The sequence below is a fragment of the Bactrocera latifrons genome, unplaced genomic scaffold (assembly GCF_001853355.1).
Source record: "Bactrocera latifrons isolate USDA-ARS-PBARC rearing strain unplaced genomic scaffold, ASM185335v1 scaffold_48, whole genome shotgun sequence".
Taxonomy (NCBI): Eukaryota; Metazoa; Arthropoda; class Insecta; order Diptera; family Tephritidae; genus Bactrocera; species Bactrocera latifrons.
In genome coordinates, this window is record NW_017537134.1 from 114,140 (window position 1) to 138,802 (window position 24,663).

The following is a 24,663-nucleotide window of genomic DNA, read 5'->3' on the forward strand; positions in this document are numbered from 1 at the left end:
CTGAGTTTTTACAATAACAAGAGAGTAAAAGAAACCTAAAACCGTTATTAAATAGTTGTAAGTAATTTGAAACACTAAAAAGACAAAAGACATCAAAACCCATTGCCCTGAATTAACCTATAGCATGTTTAGTATGAATTTATATGTATGTATGTGTAACAAAAATTTACTTCCGACCTAAAACTGAATATAACTGGATTAATAAATAAGTCCGAAATAAAATTATTCTAAAAAAAAACAAAGGAATTAATAGAAATCTTTCAATTATTTGAATATTTTGGTACACATCCTGAAAACGAAATATGAAAGCCTTCTTTATTTTATTATTATTATACCCTGAACAGGGTATATTAAGTATCAGTATGTTGAGCCGAGTCGATTTAGCCATGTCCGTCTGTCTGTCTGTATATATGTATACGAACTAGTCCCTCAGTTTTTAAGATATCGTTTTGAAATTTTGCAAACGTCATTTTCTCTTCACGAAGCTGCTCATTTGTCGGAACTGCCGATATCGGACCACTATAATATATAGCTGCCATAGAAACTGAACGATCGGAATCAAGTTCTGTATGGAAAACTTCCACATTTGACAATGTATCCCCACAAAACTTAGCACAGATTATTTTCTAAGATAATAAAGTAATATACGAAGAAATTGTTCAGATCGGTTAACTATATCATATAGCTGTCATACAAACTGAATGATCGGAAGCAAATGCTTCCTTGGGAAACTTCCTCATTTAACGATATATATTGACGAAATTTGGTATGAGTTATTGTTTATACAAATAATGTAATATCGAAAGAAATTGTTCCGATCGGCTCACTATAGCATATAGTGCCATACAAACCGATGGATCGGAATCAAGGGCTTGTATGGAAAACTTTCGCATTTGACGTGGTATCTTCAAGAAATTTGACATGGATTACTGCTTAAGGTAAAAAAATAATCTCCGTAAAAGTTTTTCAGATCGGATAACTATAAAGTATAGCTTCCATACAAACTGAACACATAGTTACTAAAAGAAACGCACCTGTGAAGGGTATATTAGCTTCGGTGCAGCCGAAGTTAACGTTTTTTCTTGTTATATATTATTTTTATTAAGCAACGTATTTTCCGCCATCGTTTTATACTTGTAGTTTATACAGCTGGGTTCTTTTGGCAATACGGAAAGGTCCGTAAGGCCCCAGCGGAATCATTATAAATGCGATACCCTGGTCGGGTGTTGTCATCATTCTGAAATTACATCATTCATTTGGGTGAAAATAAGAAACATGGTCAAGTAGTTACTTTATGTCGGTCTAGAAATAACGCGAGAAAGATTTTAGCTTAGATTTCTAGGTCTGACAACTGAAAGTTTCCATAAGTTTTCAATAGCGCGCTAGTCATTCTTCCTTCTCGCTGTTTGACGCCAATCGGATATCTCAAGTGTAGCCAGGCCCTTCTCCCCTTAGTCTTTCCAACGGAATGGAAGTCTTCCTCTGCTTCCCCCGGCTTCCACTGCTTTGAATATTCTCAGAACTGGAGGGTTTTCACCCTTTTCTGCGACATGAAAACTCCAGCGGAGCCGCTGTCGCTTAACTCGGTGAACTCATCGTTCCATAGACTACGATATTCGCAGTTGCCAATGCGTAAAGAACCATAATGATGCGCAGGATGTGAATGATAAGTGACTTTTAAAGTTCGGTTTTTGTTCGTCGAGGGTAAAGTCCCTCCCTCAAGGAGGCCTACTCAGTTCGAAGTAGCACCTCTTGATAAGAGTTATTCTGCGTTGGATTTCGAGGCTGATATTGTTTTTTCACCGACTCTTTATTTAATGACAGGTTATATTTGGTCTTGCCCTCGTTCACTACCAGAGCCATTTGCTTCACTTCTTTTTCCAACTTGGCGAGAGCAGAGAACTAACGGAGCGGTTGTTATTGCCATTGATATCAGCGTACGCCAGCAGTTGTACGCTCTTGTAGAAAATTAGTTGCCCCCTCTTGTAGAAAAATTAGCTGGGTGAAATCACAGTAAAGTCTTCTCGGAAACCTCATTTAATACAAAACCCTTCGCAGAGGTTCTCCACAATTATGCACGAACTGTTCGTGTTAATAAGTGCTATTTTAATAATACAGCTATGTAAGTTTTGTTAAAATGTTCCCAAATTTCGTCAAGAAGCCAACATCATTTCGAAAGTCGCTTTAAAGTTCGCGCAACTAATTTTAAGCATAGGAAAGCGCAGTAAATATCACAACAAAGACTGAATTCACAGCGCACAAGTTCTTACTTAAAACCTCCATAGAGTCAGTCTTTACTAAAAAAAAATCGGCTCAATTTAGCCATAGTTCCTCGTAAATAGCCTTTACCTGCACTTAGGCGTAACACTAACTTTCATATTAGGTGGATGATCCATCAAAAGAGCATGCTTAGATTTATGGAACGTATCTAACTCACCCGCACCTCAGCACGGGGCCTCCAATCAACCAAGAGAATACTTTGGGTGACCCAGGACCAGGTGACCCCAGTGGTAAGTGCTGTGGTAAGAAGCGGCTTATAGTACTAAGTTAAAAAATCCAGTAAGAGTTCAAACACTTTATATTTTCGTTAATTCGTTAATTCTTCATTACATTACATCAAAAGTCTTGATATGACGAAGTGAGGAACTTTCTCTTTACTAAATCCGAACTCTTTAAACAAAATGAGAATCACACTATTTTTAAACTCACAAGTTCTTGACAATGTCTTTGACAACTGTGCGAAAAAGCGATGAGAGCAGACTGTCGTAGCAGCGTTGAGTCAATTGCCTTAAACCCAGCAGCAACGTGCCGAAACGCAGCCAGTTCGTTTGTTGCATGGTATATCGGGCCAGCGAAACCAAAGCGCCATTTGCATGACTCTCCAGCAGCGTTGCATTCTCCGCGCTCAGGGCCAATTCTGCAATTTAACAAATATGTAGGCAATCTCTGCCAAAGATAAACTCCTACACAATAATATCGGCACCACTGGCATCATCACCACCCCTTACCTTTCCGGCAAAGTATTAAGGTTTCAAGAAAATTCAATTCCATCACATCGGCGCGCAGCTGCTTCGCTTCAGCGATAACACGCCGCAATTGCGGATCACCGCAGGCATCAATCATAGACGTTATGTCGAGCGACCAATGGGAGGCACGCAACACAAAGCATTCATTCCACACGACATTCAAAATAGCCTCCTGTTGCGTGGGGGTTAGTGTACGAAATTGTTCATTGCATTTAGCCTGACGCAGACAAGTGACTAGGATTTGTGCAAGTATTTGGAAATTCACCGCATTGCCGGCGGTCAGCGCCGCAGCGTGTGGCTTCTGCTGCAACGATGCATAATGCGGACGATACGTATGGTGCATATAAGCACAGCGTGTCAGTGTTAAACTTTTCGAATTTGGTGCGCCGTGTTTGGCCGCAGCTGCTTGGGTGCGCGGTCCGCGCTCCTCTTGCACGGCGGCCACGTTCATGCCCACGGCCAGGCAGCGTTGCAAACGACAATATGGACACCAATTGCGGCGTGCCTTATCCACAATACAATTGCCTTTTGCGGCGATGCACGTATACAGAGTACCTTTGCGCACACTACGCTTGAAGAAACACGAGCAGCCATCACAGCAAAGTATTCCGTAATGTTTACCCGAGCTCTGATCACCACATACTTGGCAAACACTGTGTGTTATATTAGCTGGGGCGAGAGTTGAGTTGATGCCATTGTACAAATGGCAGATTCTTGATCTCGGGGACTCTAGCGTGTCATCAACGCTACGTAGATCCGTCATCCTTAAAAGCTGCGCGCTAAAACTCAACTAAAATCCTGCGCTGAGTTGCAATTCCTTTTTATAGTCGCGTTCACTTTAGGTTCTTACTCGAGTTTCTGTTGAGCTCGTCAACACCCGCACTTTTACACACATGTTGCATGCGTCTTTCGCGAGCGAGTCGTTCTTTCCAATTACATAGCCATTGTTATTGGTTATTGTCAAGAGACATATGTTTACGTGCTACTATTTTAGTTTTGTCAATCATTGCCGCGTGTCCCCTCTTATAAGGCATATTTGCATAAGTTCATATGTTTGGTTGATTGGTCAATAAGCGGTTATCCTGTCGATGAATATTGCTCTTCAATGGCAAAGCAAAAGTTCTCAACTTTTCATTAATAAGTCTACGAAAAATCGTCATCGGGACTTAAGTGTACCGACTATTCGTGGAGATTACAGTGGAATGCGATTAGTGTGAACAATGGAGTTCTAGTAGCTGACAGCGTTTTTGAATATAAGACCCAGGGTTTTGGAGAAAATGAAACGAACAGTTAGTTTATTTAAAGCATAGAGAGATAAGATTTGTATCCCCTGCTGAAAGGGCAAATTATAGAAGAAATATTATGATAGTAATGTCATAAGCGGTACATTCAAATCCTGAAATAGTATGCCAAGTAATCGCTGACAGTCGTGTTAGTAAAATAATAGAAAGAATCCGAGCGAAATAGAAAAGATCAGATAGGTTGCTTATGGAATAGGTATGAGAGGCATATTGGTATGAAAAAATGTGTAGTGGTCCCGGCCGGGACAACAAAGTCAAACAAAAAAAAAAAAAAAATAAAAAAATAAAAGGAGTCACGAGTCTTTTGGCCTAACGTCTATCTTGTACGGCGCAGTGATCCGCCATTGGCTTAGACTGTGTTCAGATACGCTTCCAACGTTTGGATATTGGTTTTATATCAGCAAAGGACTCTTCGTACTACGCGACGACGGTGTTCTCATTATCAGATTGAATTAGTTATGGTTGCAGTTTCAGATTCCATGAAAATTTATGGTACCGAATCAAATTTCTGGTCCGATCTTGCCCTGGATAAATCCAAGAGTTGCAAGTTTTAGATGAGACCCAAAAAGTCATACTACATGCATTGAAGTAGCCGCTCCTTCTTAACTCTCCTCTATAACTAGAACCAGTAGTTCGGTATTTGAAACGATATTACTTTTTCGATGCCATTAAGTATCATCAGTCAAGTGCTAACTGTATTATGAACTATTTTTCAAGCAAGTCTTTAACGTTTCGTATGTATGTATACTCGTTACACAAACAGACAGTTACATAATTACACATGTCTATATGTTTTAGCATGACTGACCATGTTTATTTACACAATGATTCCTAACCAGCAACTACCGAGAATACCACTTAAAACTCGCCTACAAGCAATAACAACAACGTTGTGAATGATGATTATTTGGCTTTACTGCACACAAACACACGTGCATAAGCGAGTAGATATGTGTTATTGTAAGAGAGTGTTAGACAATTTGTCAATTGTGACGGGTCATTGTAAGTTATGGGTGTTAACAGCAATCAAAGAAGCGCTAACATTTTGCCACCTTAATAATTTGTAAATAAATAAATTGATTTGATTAGACCTTTGCCATCGCTGATTTAGGGAAAAGGTGTGGCTAGTGGGGCGTTTGTGTCAAATGCAGTTGACGTTGATAAGGGAAGAATAGCTGCTGCCAGCTGAGGGCGCCCTGTATAACCTCTACAGCGTATATTCAGTTTGTTACGATGATTATATGAAAACTTATACCATATAAGGAATTAGTCCTTTCGTTTTTCAGTTATTGCTCTGGAATTTTGCTGACTTTTTTCTCATAACCCATAGGCAATGGTAGAATTTTCGCAGAAACATTTATGATCGGATCACTATACCATATAGCTGCCATACAAACAGAAAACCGCTTTAGTTCATAAAACATTCAAGTTCATCCATCCTATTAATGCATATACAAGTATTGATTTGCTACTTGAAGGGCAACCCTACGGTTATTTCAAACCACGGCCAGCTGTCATGTAAAAGGTTTTACATTTGTTGCAGAATGTAATAGATCGAATTTTACATTTTACAAAACACTCACATTTTTTAAACTTTCTATGCCATAACAGTTTGACAAACCGATTTTAAAGATTTCCACTGCAATGAAATTAATCAATTAATGTAACTGTACATTTTTATTCACAAAATTTGAAATATTTATTAAAAATTTGATACCTTCAAATAAATTAAATCTGGCAACACGGCATTGCATTTACTTCACCGTAGTTGCTTTTCTCACTGACATTCGTAAATATTTATCCGCTGTCAATAAATAAGTCAATGTGCTTAAGACTTTGGACACATTTTTTCGTTTTTTCCGGAAAAGTTTTCAAAATTATTAAAATTTTAGTATTTTTCTTTAGCGAATAGCAATGACTTTTGAACAAACAATACAACACACAATCGACGGAAATGTGTGTCGACTACAGATTGCGCCAGTGGAGAATGGGCGCACCAAAGCCGGTGATGGTGACGCCAAACAAACTAGCACGCCAAATCGACGCAATTGTGATATATTTGTGGAAGATCACAATTTCTACATATTCGCAGATACACGACTCTACCGGTACACACTTTTCATTAATATTAAAAAAGCATCTACTTAGTTACACTTTTTTGTAGATTCCATTTGCCGGAGCGCCAATTCGACACCAAAGACATGAAAAATTTTGTTATCAATTTCAATACCCAAACTAATAGTTACGAATTAGATTTACCCTGCTTGCCGCGTACAACTGATGACCAAAAAACGCCACCAGAAAAGAGCGATGCTGAGAAAACGTGTGCGGATGGCGCAACGCCACCAAATATTGAATTGTGGAAACTGAAACGCATTACCGACAACTGCTTCCTGCGCGTGGATAAAAGTGGTGAACTGTTGAAATTCGTAGCAGATTTTGGTTATGGTTTTGCAGGGAGGTTTAAGGGGAATCTTACCGGATTTGTAAGTTCATTAAAGGAATGACAATGTTTATGTCTTTGACTGAACTCTCTTTTGTATACAACAGGACGATAGATCTGCTATTGCACAAATGCCGGAACCACGTACAGTTAGTCCGCTACAACGTAGTATTGACCGTGAAATAGACGAGCTGAAAAACTTTTCACGTGATCAGTATAAATTGAATTTCGTTGAGTTACAAGTGCCCGAAGGTCATGAAAATCCTATGAAATACAACAATAATTATGAAGGTGTGTATATTTATTGCTTGTTGGGAAATTCTTAGCCGTATTAATTTGGTTGAAAATTTAATGAAGTTAAGCAGAATTCGCTGGGAGCATATTGTGTACTTTGTAAATCTTGTATGCTAAGTATATATTACTTTAAGATGTGCAACTATTTTCCAGATGTTAAGCTAACACGCGATGAAGAATGCCTGCTACACAATTTGACACGCAAGTCGCAAGAATCATCGCTGTTTGCCGACTACGAACAGTCGGATGTGGATTGCGGTCTGATATGCATACTGCTGGCAATTTGCTATGATATACGGTAACACTGAATGATTTTCAGTTGCTCAACACACAATAACAATACAATTACTTTTCAGCACCACATCGAATGAGCCGACGTGCGAAAGCGCCTGGACGCGCAGTATTCTCTCCGCCACGCTTAGTTACTTTGAACCGTTCGAAAACATTAAAGATGTTGTTGTTAGTTTTTTACGCCGCTCACTTATTTATCCACTGTATCGCAACTACGACTTGGGGCGTTTGTGTCTGCAAGATGCCATTGATGGCTTGAAGAAAAATCCTGCTTGGGTATTGAAACAGCTGTTGCAAACGCATGCGTTATTCGCCAGCAGCGATTGTAACCAACAGATTTTTAATCAGTACTACATTGAAGATTATATACGTTATGTGGCCGATAGTAATCGTTGCGGTCCTACACATTTGCGGCTTCTAGCGCGTAATCTGAAAAATGTGCTGCTTGATGTATCGAAAAAGCATTTACGTTTGGAATTGGGAGAAATCGAGACTGAGTTGTTGAAAGAATTGATCACAGATATGCATTTGGGTCACACTTCGACTAGCGAGGACGAAGTCGACGATGATACAGATGAAGATATTGACGATGAAGACGCTGACGATACCAATGAAGAAAGCGGCACAGAGAGTGGTGAAGATGCTACAGACTCGTCATCGACCACGGCGTCTTCCTCTTCCAGTAGTGATACCGAGCAGAATAGTGTTATCGAACAGTGCAAAGATGTTGTGAATGTGGCAGAAACTTAGAATTTTCAACTCCACTAATTACTTACTACTAGTATGTGTGCTTTTAGTTTTTTTGGGTTACATACACATGTGAAAATCAAGAAGTTAGTGTAGGTTATGAAAATAATGTAGTATTTATTAAATGTATGTTTTTAGTAGCCGATAAGTGATGCTTGCAAATCAATTGACATTTCCATAATGCATTTTAATAAATATTTACTTGAATTTCAAAAGTACTTTGAAGGCGAGATTTATAATCAGTAATATGGGATTTGAAGGGCGTATGGGGCGCGTACGGAAATGTACGTATGATGGACAAGAGGTGACGCCTAGAAAAGTATTTCAGATTTCCTGCAGTTCCAATCTCAATTTCAGATCTATCAACAAAACTACATTTATTACGAAAATATAACTTTTAAGCTTTCTTAGCAAATAATTAGTGGAAGAAAAATGGCATATACTATTTATGTGTATATATTTTATCGACTTTATTTCATAAAGTATATATCGCTTATTACAGGCTTTACATTTTCAATATAAACTTAAATCTATACTTTAAATTTCGGTCTCCTGTGCATGACAAGCAGCTTTTTTTACAAATCATATGTTTTTAAGATATTTTAACATTTCTTTGCATACATCTGTATATATATGTATGTACATACAAGCAATTATTTAGTTATGAGTATTTCTATGCTAACATTTTAAATCTATGAAACTTTCAGCTGTTTTTTCTCTCATTAAAAGTTGCTTTTATTGCAGATAATGTCCTTTTTTAATAATTTGTTTAGCTCTACTGAATGTTTTTTCAGGGGTTGTCACTGGCTATTGCAACTGGATTATTGGGATGGCTCATACAATTTCGGGCAAAAAATAGTATGTGTATTTTATTTTTATAAGTAATTTCGTATTATTATTATACTTAAATACTTCCCGATAATAACCAGGTATGCATGAGTAAAGCTAAAGCCATTTTGAAAACATTCACATGAGTAAACAGAAATAAAGGGAAAAGTAAATTATTTTATTTTTAATAAATATGTATGTGTTTTTATTTTGCAAGAAACGAATAGATTGTTGCAAAACGTTTGTAATGTAAAATGAAATTTTTGTAAAATTTTGTTTGCAGTTATTTATGTAAACACTCTGTTTTTATATTTAAGTGCTTAGGCAGTGTTAATATATTTAAACTACAAAAGATCACATATATTATTAAGTTTGTTGACAAAAAATATTTGCTGCTGGTTCAATAAGAGATTTTATTTCATATTATTTTTTTTAATGTGACATTTTTTTTTAATAGAGTTTAAAAAAATGTCGAGTGTTGAAAATTATAAAATTATATATTTAGTACTTTTATAATTGACCAAAAATACTACCGTAATCAAACTTAGGAAAAAAATCAAATATAAATAATTACCAAAAATTGCATTAGAAACGTTTTGCTTGCCGTTTGAGCTGTTTTCTTTTATTTTACTTTCTATTTACATACAAAAAATATTCTTAAATACGTTACGAGATAATAGCAAGCACTGCATTAAAGCAAAAAAAAAAAAAACAAACAAAAAAACAGAAATTGACACAAGAACTATGAAATATTAAAAACGAGAAAAGGAAAAAAAAGCCTTACTCTAAAGTTATAAAAGAAAAAATATTAATTTTGTTTTCATGGCTTTTAACGAATATATGTATTTTATTTTTTATAGCATTGCACAATACTATAAGTTTTAAGTATTGTTACCTTTGTTTCTTATAAAATGCTAACTATTAGACAACTGCAAGCCAAAGCGAAATATGAATTTATATTTTTTCGTGAATATGCTTATTTGTTGGCACTGCTTTCAGACGAAGTTCAAAGAGAACGCACACTTAAGTTTCACATACAAGTTAAAATATTAATTGACGACAAAAGAAAAAATAATAGCAATCATAAAAAACAAAAATATGTATTGAATACAAAATATTTACAAAAGTATCGCAAGTACTTAAACAAAAATAAAAAAGAATAAAATAAAGATATGATAAAAAAGAAACTGTATCAAATAATAATGTGAAAACGTATTCCTAATTTCTAATACAACTAGGATTCGCAGCTTTTTGGCGGCCTGACCTTTGGACAGAAAGTTCGCACACAGCTGTGGAGCTTAGAAATGCTACAGATCTATAAGAAGAAGAGAGAAAATTATTAAATAAAAGCAAAAATGACAAATGAACCCACTGAAAATGAGGCGTAGTCCCCCTGACCCGGAAACAAAACATATTTTTTTTAATAGAAAAATAAAATTTCAAGAAAAATTATTAAATAAAAAGAAAAATTATACATTAACCCGTTGGAATTATTAATTTAATTATTTTGCCGTCATCAGCGCCGGGTTAAAATTAAAATTATTATATAGAATTCTTCTCTTACATAAATTTTTTTACTTTCGTTTATTTTGTTCCATTTCATACTCACTCATTGTCTCCTGTTGTATTTCCACCTTATACGAAGGATTATCATAGGCCGCGTCACTCTTTCGTGGTGGCGTTATAGACGCTGTCTGATGTACTCGTCTCCTGGTTAAAATCAGTAACAGCACAATTGTCGACATAATTGCTAAGGCAGCAACCACTGAGACGACTACCAGCGGTCCATAGTAATCGCCGGCTGGTTGATCACCGCCGGCACTGGCTGTGAGCAGTTTTCCTGAATTAAAAATTTTTAGTAATTATAAGAAATTATGAAACACATTTATGAAACACAAATTTTAAATTTTAGTTAATTCGAGAGGACTGTCGGAGGGTTAAAATTGTAGGAATAATTATTACAAAATCATTACATGCATTCTACAAGAGAAAACCACTACTTGTATAGTTTCGTATTCGTAAATTTGATCCACTGATCACACTTTTGACTAATTACTTGATTTGAAGGAGCCTTCGGAGGATTAAAGTAACATTAAACATTCCGATATTTCTCTATACGAAGTAATTACTACTAGTTTTATAGTAAATCATATTTTAATCATTTTTCATCAGTACTTTAATCTTAAAGTGTCCGAGCCGAGCTGAACTCATTTTACACGCAACACGCGCATTTACGCTCGGCTCGACTTTGAGCGTCCACTCTGCAGGCTTTTAAAATGGCTAACCGGGTTTTCATACAAAAACCTTTTATTGTGACAGCTAAACTTAAGGGCCAATCTTTCTAGAACATGTAACGAGCTCTTTTTCGTTGAATAAAAACTGGTGAAATTCAAAATACTCTTAAAAGTAATATTAATTACCCAGATCCGCAAAGAATACTTGCATCCTTTCGATAGCATTAAAGACTTTACAATACCAAAGATATAATAAAAATTACTGGGTACTTTCTCTTTTCTCAAGCCAACCAACACTTACCAGTTTTTCCCGGCGTCGCAGGTCCACTTGGCTTCGTCATAAAGTTTACTACATTACTCTTTTTGATATTGCCATTTGTTAGATACATCTCTAGCCAGAGATGATATTTAGTGCCAGGTTTCAAGTCCATAATCAGTGTACCTGTGGTACTATCACGTTTCGCCACCTTGAAAACGCTTGAATCCTCTTTGCCAGCATCACTCTGGTAGATAGCACGATAAATATTTACATATTTATCTTCCGGATATGGCACACCGTTCCAAGAGACCTCTACACTCTGCGACTTCACCTTGGTCACATTAACCATAACATCAAAGTTGTAGACATCAACCTTGGGCGCGGTACGCACTTTAATCATATGACCAGCCAAGAGCTCACCACCATGCCCCGCCAAAGGTATATAGAATAGACCGATTTCGTAACCAGTGTCCGGTTGCAAATTCTCAATTGTATAGCTGGTGAGTGTGCGATGCACCAGCGGTGTGGATGAATAAATCTGACCGGTGAGCTCTTTGTAACGCAACTGTATACCATCAACATACTCCAGTTGTTCATCGGCGATCTTCTTCCATGTTAATTGCAACCATGTAGAGTTTGTCTCGCTAACATTTAACTCTGGATCTTCAATATTCTTGAAGACATCCTTGAAATCGGGACGATAATCTGAGATTTGTGGTGGCGGTGTAATCGTGCGATCGGCAGGTGTGGTAACTGTCAAGATCGGACTTGTCGGTTGTGAGTTCAGATCGCGTAAAATAAGTGTAATCTTAATCTTGTACAACGAATTCGGTTCCAAGCCGGGCAGATCAAATTCCATCTGTGAAGTGGCAATCAGATCTTCGGGTGGCGCAAAGATTTGTTGTTCCCAAGTAGTGGTATCGTTGCCGGGACCATTTGTGTAACGCAGTTCGACGCGACCGTGCAGATTAACATAAGTCGGCGGTACGGTGAAGATTATGCGTATGGTGCGTGGATCAATGGCTTCCAGATTAAGAACTTCAATGCCGCTTTGCAGATTGTTGAAGCCTAGCGTAGCGTAAACATGCGAGAGAGAGAGAGAGAGAGAGAGTTAAAAAGTAATTAAATTTTGCAATTCTCAATGTAATGTAATTAGTGTTTGCTACTTTTCATGCTTAAGAGGGCACAACTCAAAACTTAGATAAATAGAATATGTCGTTTTACTGGGTAAGAGTTACTCCTGGATGTATTTATACCAAAATTGTTTCTGTTTATTATGTTAACAAGTCACTACCGACCCGGTTTTAGTAAATGTTATTAGTTGGTTTAGTAAAAAGTTTAGTTTTGTGAAAATAAAAGATAGATTAAAATGTTGAGTAAAGAAAACGTTAATTAAAATATTACAAGGATTGTATAATGATTAAGTGAACCGTGTTATGTCGTGTTATGTAGAGCGCAGTGGTCACTACGAAAGGTTTTGAAACCAAATACCACGGTGAGTTAAGGTGAGCTCTAAATGTGCTAGATTCTCATATTTAATGTTAATGGAATTGTGCGTGTATGTGTGTGAACTATGGCTAAGGCTAGGCTATGAATCAACCTTTTTGACTGGGATGTACTGCGGTGGCTGCAATGGCCGGTAGCACGCCGTGTTTGGTGGACTGCGCGGTTAAGCCCACAGCGCTGGTTGTCGCCGCAAAAGTGGTGGAACCACTCGCCGTTTGTTCCTGCGTATGTTGATGTTGCAGCAAAATGCTATTGTTATTAGTATTGCTGCTGCCAGGTACACTTGGTGGATGAGCATGGGGGTTATGTGGTGGCTGTCCCAGGCCAGGGACCACGGGAAAACCGCCATAAGCCACAGGTTGGCCATCGACAATTGCAATGCCATGTGGTGGTGGTGGCGGTGGCAAGCCACTATGCACGATGGGTACATATTGTGGATGCAACTGTGGTGGACCCGGTTGTGGGTGGTGTATTAGTTGCTGCTGTGGCAATCCACTATTGGCACCACTCTCATTGCCATGTCCATAGCCCGCGATGTAGGCACCCTGTACGGGCGTATGCTGCAAGTGCTGCAAAATGTGCTCGATACGCACGTGCGGCGATAAATTGGCTGGCGCAGCTTTGAAACCGGGTGGTGGACCAGGCGGTCCTCCAGCAGGCACAATGCCTGATGGATGTGGGGCTGGTGGTCCGGCACCCAAGATATTAAACAAATCCGATTGACTAGTTGGTGCGGGTGGTTTGCCCTGTGCGATGCCATTGGGGCTGATATCGTACGGTTCGTAGGAATTATATGGATCAAAGCGGTCCTTCGGTGGTTGTGCTGGATTGTAGAAACCATAGGGACCATTTTGACTGGCTGTTGGTGCATGCGGATTATAGTTTACAATGTTGCCAATACCGCCGGGACGGCCCAAATGTATGGGTATGAAACCGGGTGGCACGGTGTCGTGTTCATCTTGCGGCTCATGTACATCGTATTTAACCTCATTCTGCTGCGGTTTCACAATAACCGGTTTCTTGACAAACTTCTCGTGCTTATCGTGTTTTTCGGGACGTGTATCACCATAAGGCGAAGCGCTCTTCGGCGGTTTACCATCGAGGGTGGGATAGAATGCGTCACCGGGTCGACCCGAGGGTTTCTCATGTGCTTTACTCGGATATATATCGTTTTTATCGCTGGAGACGTGTGCCGTTATGCCGCCGGTGCTGTCTGGTTCTTCGGTGGATGTTGCTGTTCGGGATGATGAAATGCGACAGAGAGACAGTGGTTTTTATGACGTTAGACGAGTATGATATGACATTGGCATATTGTTTATTTACAAAAGAACGATTTGATATTATGCAATAGATTTTCACATGATGTTATTGATTTTTGGTTTTAAGATTTAGAGATTGCGTTTAGATACGTGATATGTAAGTGCACATGCCATTATGAAGCGCATTAGAAGTTACAAATAAAAGAAAAATAAAAATAAAAGATATTAGAATTAAAAAAAAAGTCATACTGAACGACGTAAAGGCCACAACAACAACCAATGCAAAGCATAAATTTATAAACTAAAACGATCGCGGTTTCTTTTGTTCGTAGAATTGAGATTGGCAAGTCCTTTCATGGATTCTGTAGAAGGTTTCAAGCTTTCATAACTATGTTTAATTATCGCTTGCTTTGAATTTTAAGTGACTCAAATTTCCCGATAATATTTTTCAAAATTTAATATTTCATTCTAAGCAAGAGAGTTTCAAATAACCGCCCAACAGCTTCTCAAGGCACTTGCGACTCCTTAACCGTCAGTTAAGAACAAAAACCCGCCACTTAATTAGTAAAGTGTTAGGTAACCTCAATTCTCATGCAATCAATGCGTCTTAAATGCATATACTTTGGCGAAATTAATTTTTAGCGATCGCTTTCATTACACATGTTTTATGAGCTTTGCTCTAAGAGTGTCTCCTTCCTAAGCAAACTTGTACGAATATTTCATATTTACCGTGAATTCCATCAGTATTGAAGGCATGCATGGGCGGCGCCAGGGTGGACAAGGCTTCATCGCCACCAGCACTACCGCCGCTCAGTTTGGGCGTCAGTGGCGCGCAGGCCCAGTGCTTGCAGCATTCGTCGTCGGGTATGGGTAAAATGCGCGCCTGCGCCAGATGGCAAGGCAAATCTGGTGGCGGCCGTGCGAGCACTGGCGGACAGGCCGGACGGCACTCCACCTTACTGTTCTCACAATAGCAGTGCTGCTCACAGCCTGTCACACGAAAGCAGCGCAATGAGCAGAGCGTGGCATGAATGTGAAATGAAAGAAAAAATAAAAATATGCAGTTAGTGTTAATTGCTTGCTGGCATAATTCTAATATTAATATATGTGTTTGTGTGCGCATTTGTGTTATGCTACTCACCAGTAAGATTAGTTGGTATGGGCGACCAATTGTCGAAGGTGTGACCTAAGTAGTTACACGTGCCATTATCCACGCAGCGCATCTTCTCCGGGCAGCAGTTGGGCGCTTTCGCCTCAAAGTTCGCCGGTTCCGGTTCCCAACGCAAACAATGAGGGTTCATTAGATCCAAACCGAATGTGGATGGACACTGCAGCTTAGCGCAATGTACACCTTCTTGCGTGCAAATACACAACTGTTCGCAGCCGTCATGGAACTGTTGACCGTCATGATAGTGTTGTCCCTTATATTCGCAATCGGGCGCCTCTTCGCCACCGGCACCGGACAGGTCACGCGCCTCCTCGGAACCATATTGCTCGTCGCCAATCGAGTTTTGCGCCGTCGGCGGTGAAGCCGTCTGCTCGTGATCGTCCAGCGTGACATCGCACAGCTCCAATTGACAGCAAATGTCCTTTGGATCCTTCACGTACACGCACTTGTCGAGTCGCGTGTGATTGCGTTCCGGACAGCGCGATTTGCAATTCATTACGCCGTCCTCGTCGCAATGGCAGATCTGTTCGCAGCCGATTTCGAGACGCTCACGGAATTTGTACACGTTGCCTTTGTAGTGGCAATCGGGTCGCGGCGCTTGTGCGGAGGCTGCGTGTCGCGAATTGAGGACGTGTGCAAATATATAGTATTTTTTTTTTGTTTTTGTTGCATTTGTCAGCCGTAGGTGGCGTGTTATGCGTTGCATTTCATTTGGGTTTGGTTGTTGTATTTTTTTTTTTGTTTTTTTGTTGATGAATTTTGCGCATTTTTGTGGTTTCACATGTGTTTTTGGTTTTGTTTTATAGCAAATGAAATGAGAAGAACAAACAAAGCTTGAATAAGCAAAATGTGGCAAATAAATCATATGAGATAATGGCATTTGTTTGATATTCAAGTTTTTTCGAGCTTATGGCTTGGGTGTTTCCTATTGCATGGCCTTCCCAAGCTGTGGTAACAATGCTTTTTTGTTGTTGGTCTTGGAGTGCGAGCTTTTGTTTTTGTATTTCTCCCCTTGTTAGTTTTCCCAAAATTGTTATGTCGCTAAAGCAGGTGAATTGCGGTTAAAATTAATTGTTCTTATAAAAAGCAGATGCAAAGAATCACTTTGAGATCGGAAGTAGGTGCTTAGAGCGACATTAACTCAACTGTTTCAATGAATGGATGAACTGGTTAAAGAAAATCTCTGAATTGACATAAAATTTATTTATTTTTTGTCTTCACTTTATATAATTTTGCGCACAAGCCCGCTTTTGAGACAAATGAAATTTGAATTTTCACTCCCTCTTTTCGATTAGTGATTTCTTCTAACAACTAATTAACCGTTTTGTTTTTTAAAGAAAACGTAAATTTTTTTTATCTGGTGGTGATTCAATCTCTGTAATTTTGGTTACAAAAGGCTTTGTAACGTTTCACAAAGAAAAAATTCCTTAACTTTTCGGAAGTGTAAATTTCACTAGATTGCCTTTGTGATATGAAAGTGATATGAAAGCGAAACTGCTAAGACAGCCACGCCTAATATAAGTTTTTTACTCAAAACAAGAAAAAAAAAAAAAAAAAAAACTGAATAATAAAAAACTCCTTCTCCTCACTAGTTGAATATAGCAGTTCTTCGCCACACTCACCATTCAGTCCATCTTCAGCATTCAATTCTGGTGCACCCATTATGGGCAAGAGACCGCATTCTATGGTCGCACAGCATTCATCTACAGCCACCTGCTGGCAGTGAGTCACATCAATATGTGGCGCACCGCCAACCAGTTTGAATGTGTTGCCCATGCAACGGGGTTCACAAATCCATTCGCCGCGATTGCATGTGCAACGCTCATCACAGCCCCGATTCATTGTTTCGCCATTCTGCAAAATAAGTTGAAGAAAGAGCTTAAGAGATGTGGTTTATATGTATGTGTATGGTAAGAAATTTAAACAATTGAAACCGCTTAGAATCATATATTACTATTATATGTATATATTTTTCATTTCTTTCATTTAGTGCATCTGCTGCCTTATGGTGTTGAGGCGGGTGCTTGTTATTAATAATTTTTTGTTAGTGACAAACACGATTTTCGCTTTCAAGCGAAGCTGATTTTTAAACGACCGTCAATATTAATCTCATCACACAATCTGAGGTTTCTTAAGGCATGTTCTCTTAAATAATTCTATAATGAATCATTTCTATATTTATAAAATTTCGTATAATCCTTTGTGGTAGAAGAAACAAGGCTTATTGCTTTCACATGTGAGCAAAAGAACAGCTAAATTTTTCTCGTTTAATAGTTAATGACTTTCGAGCGATTAAACTCTGTATTTCCAATAAACGAGACACACGCTTATGCATGAATTAATTTTTGCAGCAGTTTTCAGAAATTTTATTGTGGTTTTGCTAATTGCTACATCAGAAGCAGTTCTCATTATTTGCATAAAGATTAAAAGGATATTTTAAGGATTTCAGTATATATTTTTTATTTTCTCCTTCTGCTTCAATATAGGCTTTTGCACATTCCAAAAGTATGTCGAACGAGTGTTTTAGCCCGTTGGCCGCCAGCATGCCGGAGCAAGCCTTTTGAATGGCCTCTACGTCTGCATAACGCTTTCCTTTAATTGGCAATTGCATTTTTCCGAAAAGGAAGAAATCGCACGGCGCCATATCAGGTGAATACGGGGAGTGGTTAATGGTTAAAACGTGATTTTTGGTCAAATAATCGGTCACAATCGTCGATCGATGAGAGTAATTTTTGTTCGTCTGTTAATTTGTGCGGAACAAACCGTGCACACGCCTTTCGCAAGCCCAAATGTTCGGTCAAAATGCGATAAATCGATGCGTTTGAGATGTTCAATTCCATTTACATAAACTGATGATTCCCAATGATAACTTTGGCTGATTTTTGATGAAATCATGCACAGTTTTGATGGAATTTCCGGAGATCACGGATTTAGAATGGCCCACATGTTGATCATCATGTATCTCATCACGACCACTTTGAAAACGCTGAAACCACTCGCGCAATCGGCTACGAGATAGACAATTGTTTCATCAATTGAAACGTTTCGGTAAAAGTTTTACCAATTTTAAAACAAAATTTAATTTTTGTCTCTTTGTTCGAAGCTCACTTTCGCACCGATAACACAAACATACTGAGACTTCAAACGCAATAACTTCACTTCCAATCAATGAAATGTCATGAAATTCTCACTATCGATAAAGATAGCAGATTCTAACACACCAGTCGGCATATAGATGGCGCCACCAGGGGTCGCTAGATTCAAAAAGTCCTTTGGAATGCAGGATCCAAAGCATTTGCTTAGCAAAAAATTATTATTGTTCAAAACTTCCAATATGCTTCCAATTATTGTTATATATTATTAATAATAAAAAAAATAAAATAAATTAAAACTCACAAAGTGAAAAAGATGTTGTAAATAACGGATAGATCATACAGTTGCATTCAAAACAAGAATTTATTTTTTTATTACTCTTATGTAATATCACGCATTATTTCCCTAATGCACCTTCCGAACATTATTCTTTGTATTTAAACGCATATCCGATCAATTATCATTCGTTTATATTTTTTTTTTCCGCATTCAATTATCCAGGTAACACTGTACACATGTATTAATAACTCAGCAACAATAGAATAACCACTTACTTACACAACGCTTTAGTATATATATATATATATATATGTATAGGCATTGCAGGCGCTTTGAGCCGTTATGTGGGTTGACTCAACAACTCTACGTCAATAGTCATTCTTATACACGGCAATCAATTAATTATGAACGCAATTGAAAAGCAGTTGAAAATAACATTGTTTTTGTCATATTACTCACTTTGTTTGTGGCTGGCTAATAAGGAAATACTTTAAAAGGTTTCTCGTGAATTGGACTCGCCTGAGTACCGGGACATATTTTAATTGTTATATGCAACAAGTTTCGTGTTTAAGTCTTTTGTTTGGTTTGCTCAGTATTTTGTTTGATAATCATTAAATTGTCAAGAGAAAAATTTAGTTTTCAAATAAATGTTTTTTAAAGTGTATGTGCAATATAATATACTCTTTCTTTGCAGCAGTAACTTTATTGCAATCTAGAAGTGTTGATTTAAACTCAGACTATTTACCATTGATTATGGATTCATCATGCGCCAAGAAAACACAAAAAAATTAGGAAAATCTAATCTAATAATGTTCTACATAAATAAAACTACAATAAACATCTCTTATATGGCAAAACTGAAGCGACTGTTCATATAAATTTAAAATACCTCCAGCTCTCCTTGATTGGAAAATATTTAGTTTACATTAAAAATGGTTTCCAAGACGATGACTAATATTCCAGCCTTTATTACAGTGAAATTGTGATGCTGAACAGGAAGTTTAATAACTTATTTATCTACCTATATTGTCAGACTAAACGCTTGTACAAGTAAAGCCATTTAAAGATTGGATTAATCTCTCGAGTGAGGCCTGCTTTTGGGTAGGATGAGCCAGCGCTTAACTGGCTTAGACCCTTAAAACGAAAACCAAGTATACGATTAAATAAAAACCCAAAGAATGCAAGACCATCAATGTTGCGAAAAAGAATACTCGACAAAAACTTATAATCAGCAGATACTTAGCTTAAAGTCAACTTAAAGGGGGAAGAAACGCCGCTGGTGGGCTAAATGTTAACTTTGAAATTGTTTACAAATTCTTGAGACTTACAACTTGTATTTTATTTATTTTTTTATTTGCTTATTTGGTTGAAAAGTGGAGCAACAACCAGATATATAGATAATGGCAAGGCGCGCAAACATTTTTCAGCTGCACGTAGAGCCGCCGTCATTGCCGCCTTAGTGACTGCAGCAGCTGTTGATTGCCGAGGTAAATATGCATACATAAGTATGTGTGCTTGTGCAGGTTTGCTTGTGGCTGGTTGACTTTTCCACTCGCCACCATATTAGGGTGCCTGTGCGCAGTTTTCAACGGACTTTTACACTAACACTGCGGCAAAAGCACACAAAAAACAAAAAAAAACACAACACCAAATAAAAAAAAGAAACGCAAAAATTCAAAATAAAACACAATAAATGAAATAAAACCAAGCCGTGCCTTTTTGCAATGCATTTCGGTTTGCATATATTTTTAATTGCTGGTTTGCCATTTGTTTTGTTGGGTTTTCACTTCGCTGAATGCAAGTAGCTGCATTTTTGCTTTAAAAAAATTCACTTTTTACACACATATGCCCAAAGTTATAGATTTTGCTTTTTATTTACATTTTTTTTTGCAAAATGTATTTCCATAATTTGCCAAATGCAAACTGGAACTTTGGTGTCAATGTGCAGCACCTACATTTCGCTTGAAAGTTGCTCAACCAATTGCCATGCAAGCGGAAATTTTTGTGGATTTGATTTTCCAAACGACTTTCTTTGCATTTTTCGGAAGGTTGTCTGGCGGCGAGCGATTCCGCATTTGCCGGAGAGAAAACTTGTCTTCGCCTATTTACCTGGCAAATTTACCTATTTACAGACCTCATGCAAGATTCAAGTAAACATATTTACATACCAACAAATGTGTATTTGATTTTGATTTCCGTAATTTGGTTACAACTGCCGGCATCAGGCCGTCATCGGGAAGCAAATTGCTAGATGAGCTTAGCGAAGTCACTAGAAAGGTGTTAATGTATTTATAGAGTAATTTGGAAAATAAAATTTTTAGTACCGGAAGCAAATCCACTTTAATGATGCATATAAATAGTATTCAGTTAATACTTGGGTAAGATAAAAATTGGAACTAGTACACAGGTATCGGAATTGCAAATATTTCTTAAAATATTTGTTCCATATGAATTATCTACCCACGTTTACATACAATTATTTTTCATTCATTGTCTTTTTTTCCGATAATTTACTCGGCTATTTCACACCCGTGTGAAGAATGTGCTTTATGGAGGTCTGCAAAGGGAGCCTCGGTGGTGCTGATAAACTTTTCAAGTAACTTTCTTAAGTCCGGAAACAAAAATAAGTAGCACGCGATGAAATCCAGAGAATGCTGTGGATGTGTTGGTAGTTTCTTGCCAAATTCAAGCTATTAGGTGGTCAAATGGAACTGTTTATTCCTCGAATGATCTCAATGAGCTCTATGACAGTCGATGTAGTTAGATCATATCATAGGAATTTCAGAAAATGATAGCCAACTCCTTTCGGGTTAATGAGACAGTACCCGCCTTCAAGTGCCCCGTTTAAATTCCACTGAGTTCTTTGGTATCAAATGTGTACCGATATGGATCTAAAAAAGGTGAATCTCCGTTATAAGGCATTTAAAAAGCAACAAACACTGCTGTGAAATGGACTTATGGTGGTATGCGGCTCTATGAGATGCCTACGGTATTAACTGCCGTACATTCAGTTGTTGATAATACGATTTTGTATACTTAAGTATGTCTCACTACAACAACAATAACTAAATACTTATTATTCAAGACCTCCTTTATCGGAAGTAAGTCTTTGCTAGCACTTGTAATATATTTTCCTGTGGAAAGTTCCTATGGAAGAGTTACTTTTTGATTAAAACATTTAATAAATTTCAATTGATTAATGATATTAATAATTTTTTAGGAAGTACCCTCTGCTAGCACACACAATTATGGCAATAAAGCATGCCAAAGGTCGAAAAGATGCAAACCATAAAAGTAAGTAAGGCTTTACAGAGAAAATTAGCCATTTAAGGTCAACACTTTCGCAATGCCACGCCTATTGCCAGTCATTTAACCAACCACTTGACTATGCAAAGTTATTTCGCATTGCGTTGCCACCAAGACCAGCCAAGACCAGCCAACAACAACGACTATAATAACAACAAATACACAAAAGCACCTGCTAAGCGCAGACGCGCATGCGGCAACTGTAGCGGCGCTCGCGTGGCAGGCGGAACGCGGTGGTCGGCGAGCGCATTGTGGCATGTGCATGTCCAGCAGCGCAGCTATTGACACGAAATGCGTCACGAGGCGAATGAATGCTTCACTGCCGTTTAAGCGGGTAAACAATACGACAATAAATGAAAATATTTGCAGACCATTTTGAAAAGTGAAAGTAAAATTCGATTTTTAAATTGCGTTTTCTCGTTTTTCGTTTTCATTAGCTGAGCCAACAGAGCCAACACAGCCAACGGAGCCGAAGTATACGTAAAGGCATCAATGAAAGTGCAAAATAAAACCCACAAGTCAAAAGACAGATAGCCAAGCGAAAAGTATGTATGTACACACACACAAACGCACGCTCATATATACATAAGTGCACACGTAACTGCAATATGAGCTCATATGTTTGCTTGTATGTTCGTAAGCGCTTACGGCAAGCAGACTGTGCAGGTAAAAACTCGTGTTGACGACGGACCGACAGCTATGCAACGCTTTAATGAGTACCGGCCGGCAACACACACACACACACTTTAATGTTTACGAATGTGTACACACATTCACACTTATGGTTGCAAGTGCATTTGTATTGTTGCCGGTACTGGTCTGTCGGTTGCGTTGGGCGCGAGTGGCGCTTCGTACCATTTGTTGGCAGCTCGATTACTGTAAACTATAAGACCATTGTAAATAATATAATTAAACATTTGACGAGAAGTATGAATGCTTGGCGTCACCTTAAGTGGATATCGAAATTTCGGTTGCAGAAACGCGAATTTAATATGTGTATCGTATAATGTATCAGCGGACGCACTTTCTTAATATGAAATTTCATAATTTAATAACGAAAATTTTACTGATTGTATTAAGTATTATATATATTAAAATTTTAGTTATTTTTGACGAGTTACTGCGAGGAGATACGAGTATCTCTTTTCCCCCTTAACACCAACTGTTACCTCTTGATAAACTTTCAGAACTAGAGAGACTACTTCCATTCGACGATATGTCCAAGGTACCGAAGCTCTTGAATTTTCTTCTGAAAGCTTACTCTGTGTAAATTTAACGAATTTGACAATATGGTGTTCCTCATATAACTATACAGCTTTTGTATATTGTGTTTATGTAAATCAGACGAATTTTCGATCTCAAAATATTTCAATTTCTCTTTTCATACTATCTTCAGCATATCCTACAAAATCTTAAATGAAAGTGATACATAAAAGGTTCTCCTTCCTCTAAAAACTCATATATCGACCTGAGAGATTTCTCGACAATATCAAACGTATTCATTATTTTTTTACTTGTTACCAATTCTCTAAATCAAAAGTAAACCATCATACATTGACAAAGTGCTTTAAGACGATCTCTTTAATCCTTTGAAACTTTCATTGTTTACAGAAGGTAAAAAATTCGATAAATACTCGCAGAAGTTCACAGCGATACTTGCCCTGTAACTTAATTTGAGTAAAGCTGTAAAGCAGGGTTTGTCCAGAAAACAATAAGACTGAGTCAATTAAAAAAAAATTTATTGAACCAATCGTTAAATTTCTTTAAAAACTTTCAAAGAAGCAGCCTATTGCTTCTGCGTTGATGCTGCGCTTCAGCACGATTTCCAAGCATTGAAAGCATCACGGAAGGCTTTCTCCGGAATAGCCTTGAGAGCCGAGATGCACGCTGTTTTCATCATTTGTCTCGGGGTCATACTCAAGGATCCATGAATCGTTACCTGTGATTACGTTATTAAAAAATGGGGGTTACTTTCATACATGTTGAAATTTTCTTGGCACACTTCCACTCGCCGCAATTTCTAGTCGTCAGTGAGCACTTTTGGTACCATCTTCGCGCACACCTTGCGCATGTTCAAGTGCTCCATCGCAAATTATGAACCATTTATTTTTTCGTTAGCTAAGAACCTCTACTGAATCCAGTCGGTGCGCGCACGCTCCAAAGTACGGTCGCGGCGGATGAAAATGAGTCCAATTACTTTCTGGAAAAACCCTGTATGAATGATTATTTCTCCAATCTCGGACGTTGTCTTCGATCATTTAATTATTGATTATGTGTCTTATATGGAATGTTTGCTGGTTTGACTCATAAAATTAAATCTTAATTATATCAAATATAGTCTCGGATATATTTCCTGAACATTTCTCACTGTTCATCCATTTTTTAGCGGTCATATAGTCCATGATCTTGTCTTAAAATAAATCATTCTTGTAGTTAATAATGTCTAATAAACCTCAAACCCAAAACCTCACCCATCAATAGCTTTATAGCTTCGGCAACAGATTCATCAACTCAAAGGGCGCATACATGTAGGTTTTGCGATTGGATTGTACTGAGGTAAAGGTGGATATACCAGATAAGATATATTGCAAGCGCGTGCAAATTGACTTGATTTTTCTAACAGATTTTA

At 37.9% G+C, this 24,663-nt stretch overlaps 3 protein-coding genes across 7 annotated transcripts in view; 1 reads left to right on the top strand and 2 right to left on the bottom strand.

Moving 5' to 3' along the window:
* Positions 1–2,705: 2,705 nt before the first annotated feature.
* On the bottom strand, positions 2,706–3,789 carry LOC108973428 (retinoic acid receptor RXR-gamma). The gene is made up of 3 exons (XM_018940687.1): positions 3,432–3,789; positions 3,009–3,296; positions 2,706–2,917 (listed from the first exon to the last, which is right to left on the bottom strand). The coding sequence occupies exons 1-3, from the start codon at positions 3,787–3,789 to the stop codon at positions 2,706–2,708; spliced, it is 858 nt and encodes a 285-aa protein (XP_018796232.1).
* Positions 3,790–6,147: 2,358 nt separating this feature from the next.
* On the top strand, positions 6,148–8,320 carry LOC108973437 (protein SHQ1 homolog). The gene is made up of 5 exons (XM_018940701.1): positions 6,148–6,435; positions 6,492–6,813; positions 6,878–7,061; positions 7,218–7,362; positions 7,421–8,320. Exons 1-5 carry the CDS (start codon positions 6,242–6,244, stop codon positions 8,103–8,105), a joined length of 1,530 nt encoding a protein of 509 aa, XP_018796246.1. The 5' UTR covers positions 6,148–6,241; the 3' UTR covers positions 8,106–8,320.
* A 1,744-nt stretch (positions 8,321–10,064) lies between these two features.
* LOC108973469 (putative epidermal cell surface receptor) overlaps positions 10,065–24,663 on the bottom strand; it is a 45,698-nt gene continuing 31,099 nt past the window's right edge. For 4 of the 5 annotated variants that reach the window (XM_018940745.1, XM_018940747.1, XM_018940748.1 and 1 more), the window contains exons 4-10: positions 16,979–17,210; positions 15,330–15,965; positions 14,918–15,178; positions 13,024–14,163; positions 11,466–12,491; positions 10,540–10,770; positions 10,065–10,245 (exon numbers count right to left, since the gene is read on the bottom strand). In XM_018940745.1, coding sequence (XP_018796290.1) covers positions 10,238–10,245; positions 10,540–10,770; positions 11,466–12,491; positions 13,024–14,163; positions 14,918–15,178; positions 15,330–15,965; positions 16,979–17,210 — 3,534 coding nt within the window. In that variant the 3' untranslated portion in view covers positions 10,065–10,237. The remainder of the gene's footprint in view (positions 10,246–10,539; positions 10,771–11,465; positions 12,492–13,023; positions 14,164–14,917; positions 15,179–15,329; positions 15,966–16,978; positions 17,211–24,663) is intronic. The other variant, XM_018940749.1, reaches the window with a different exon arrangement.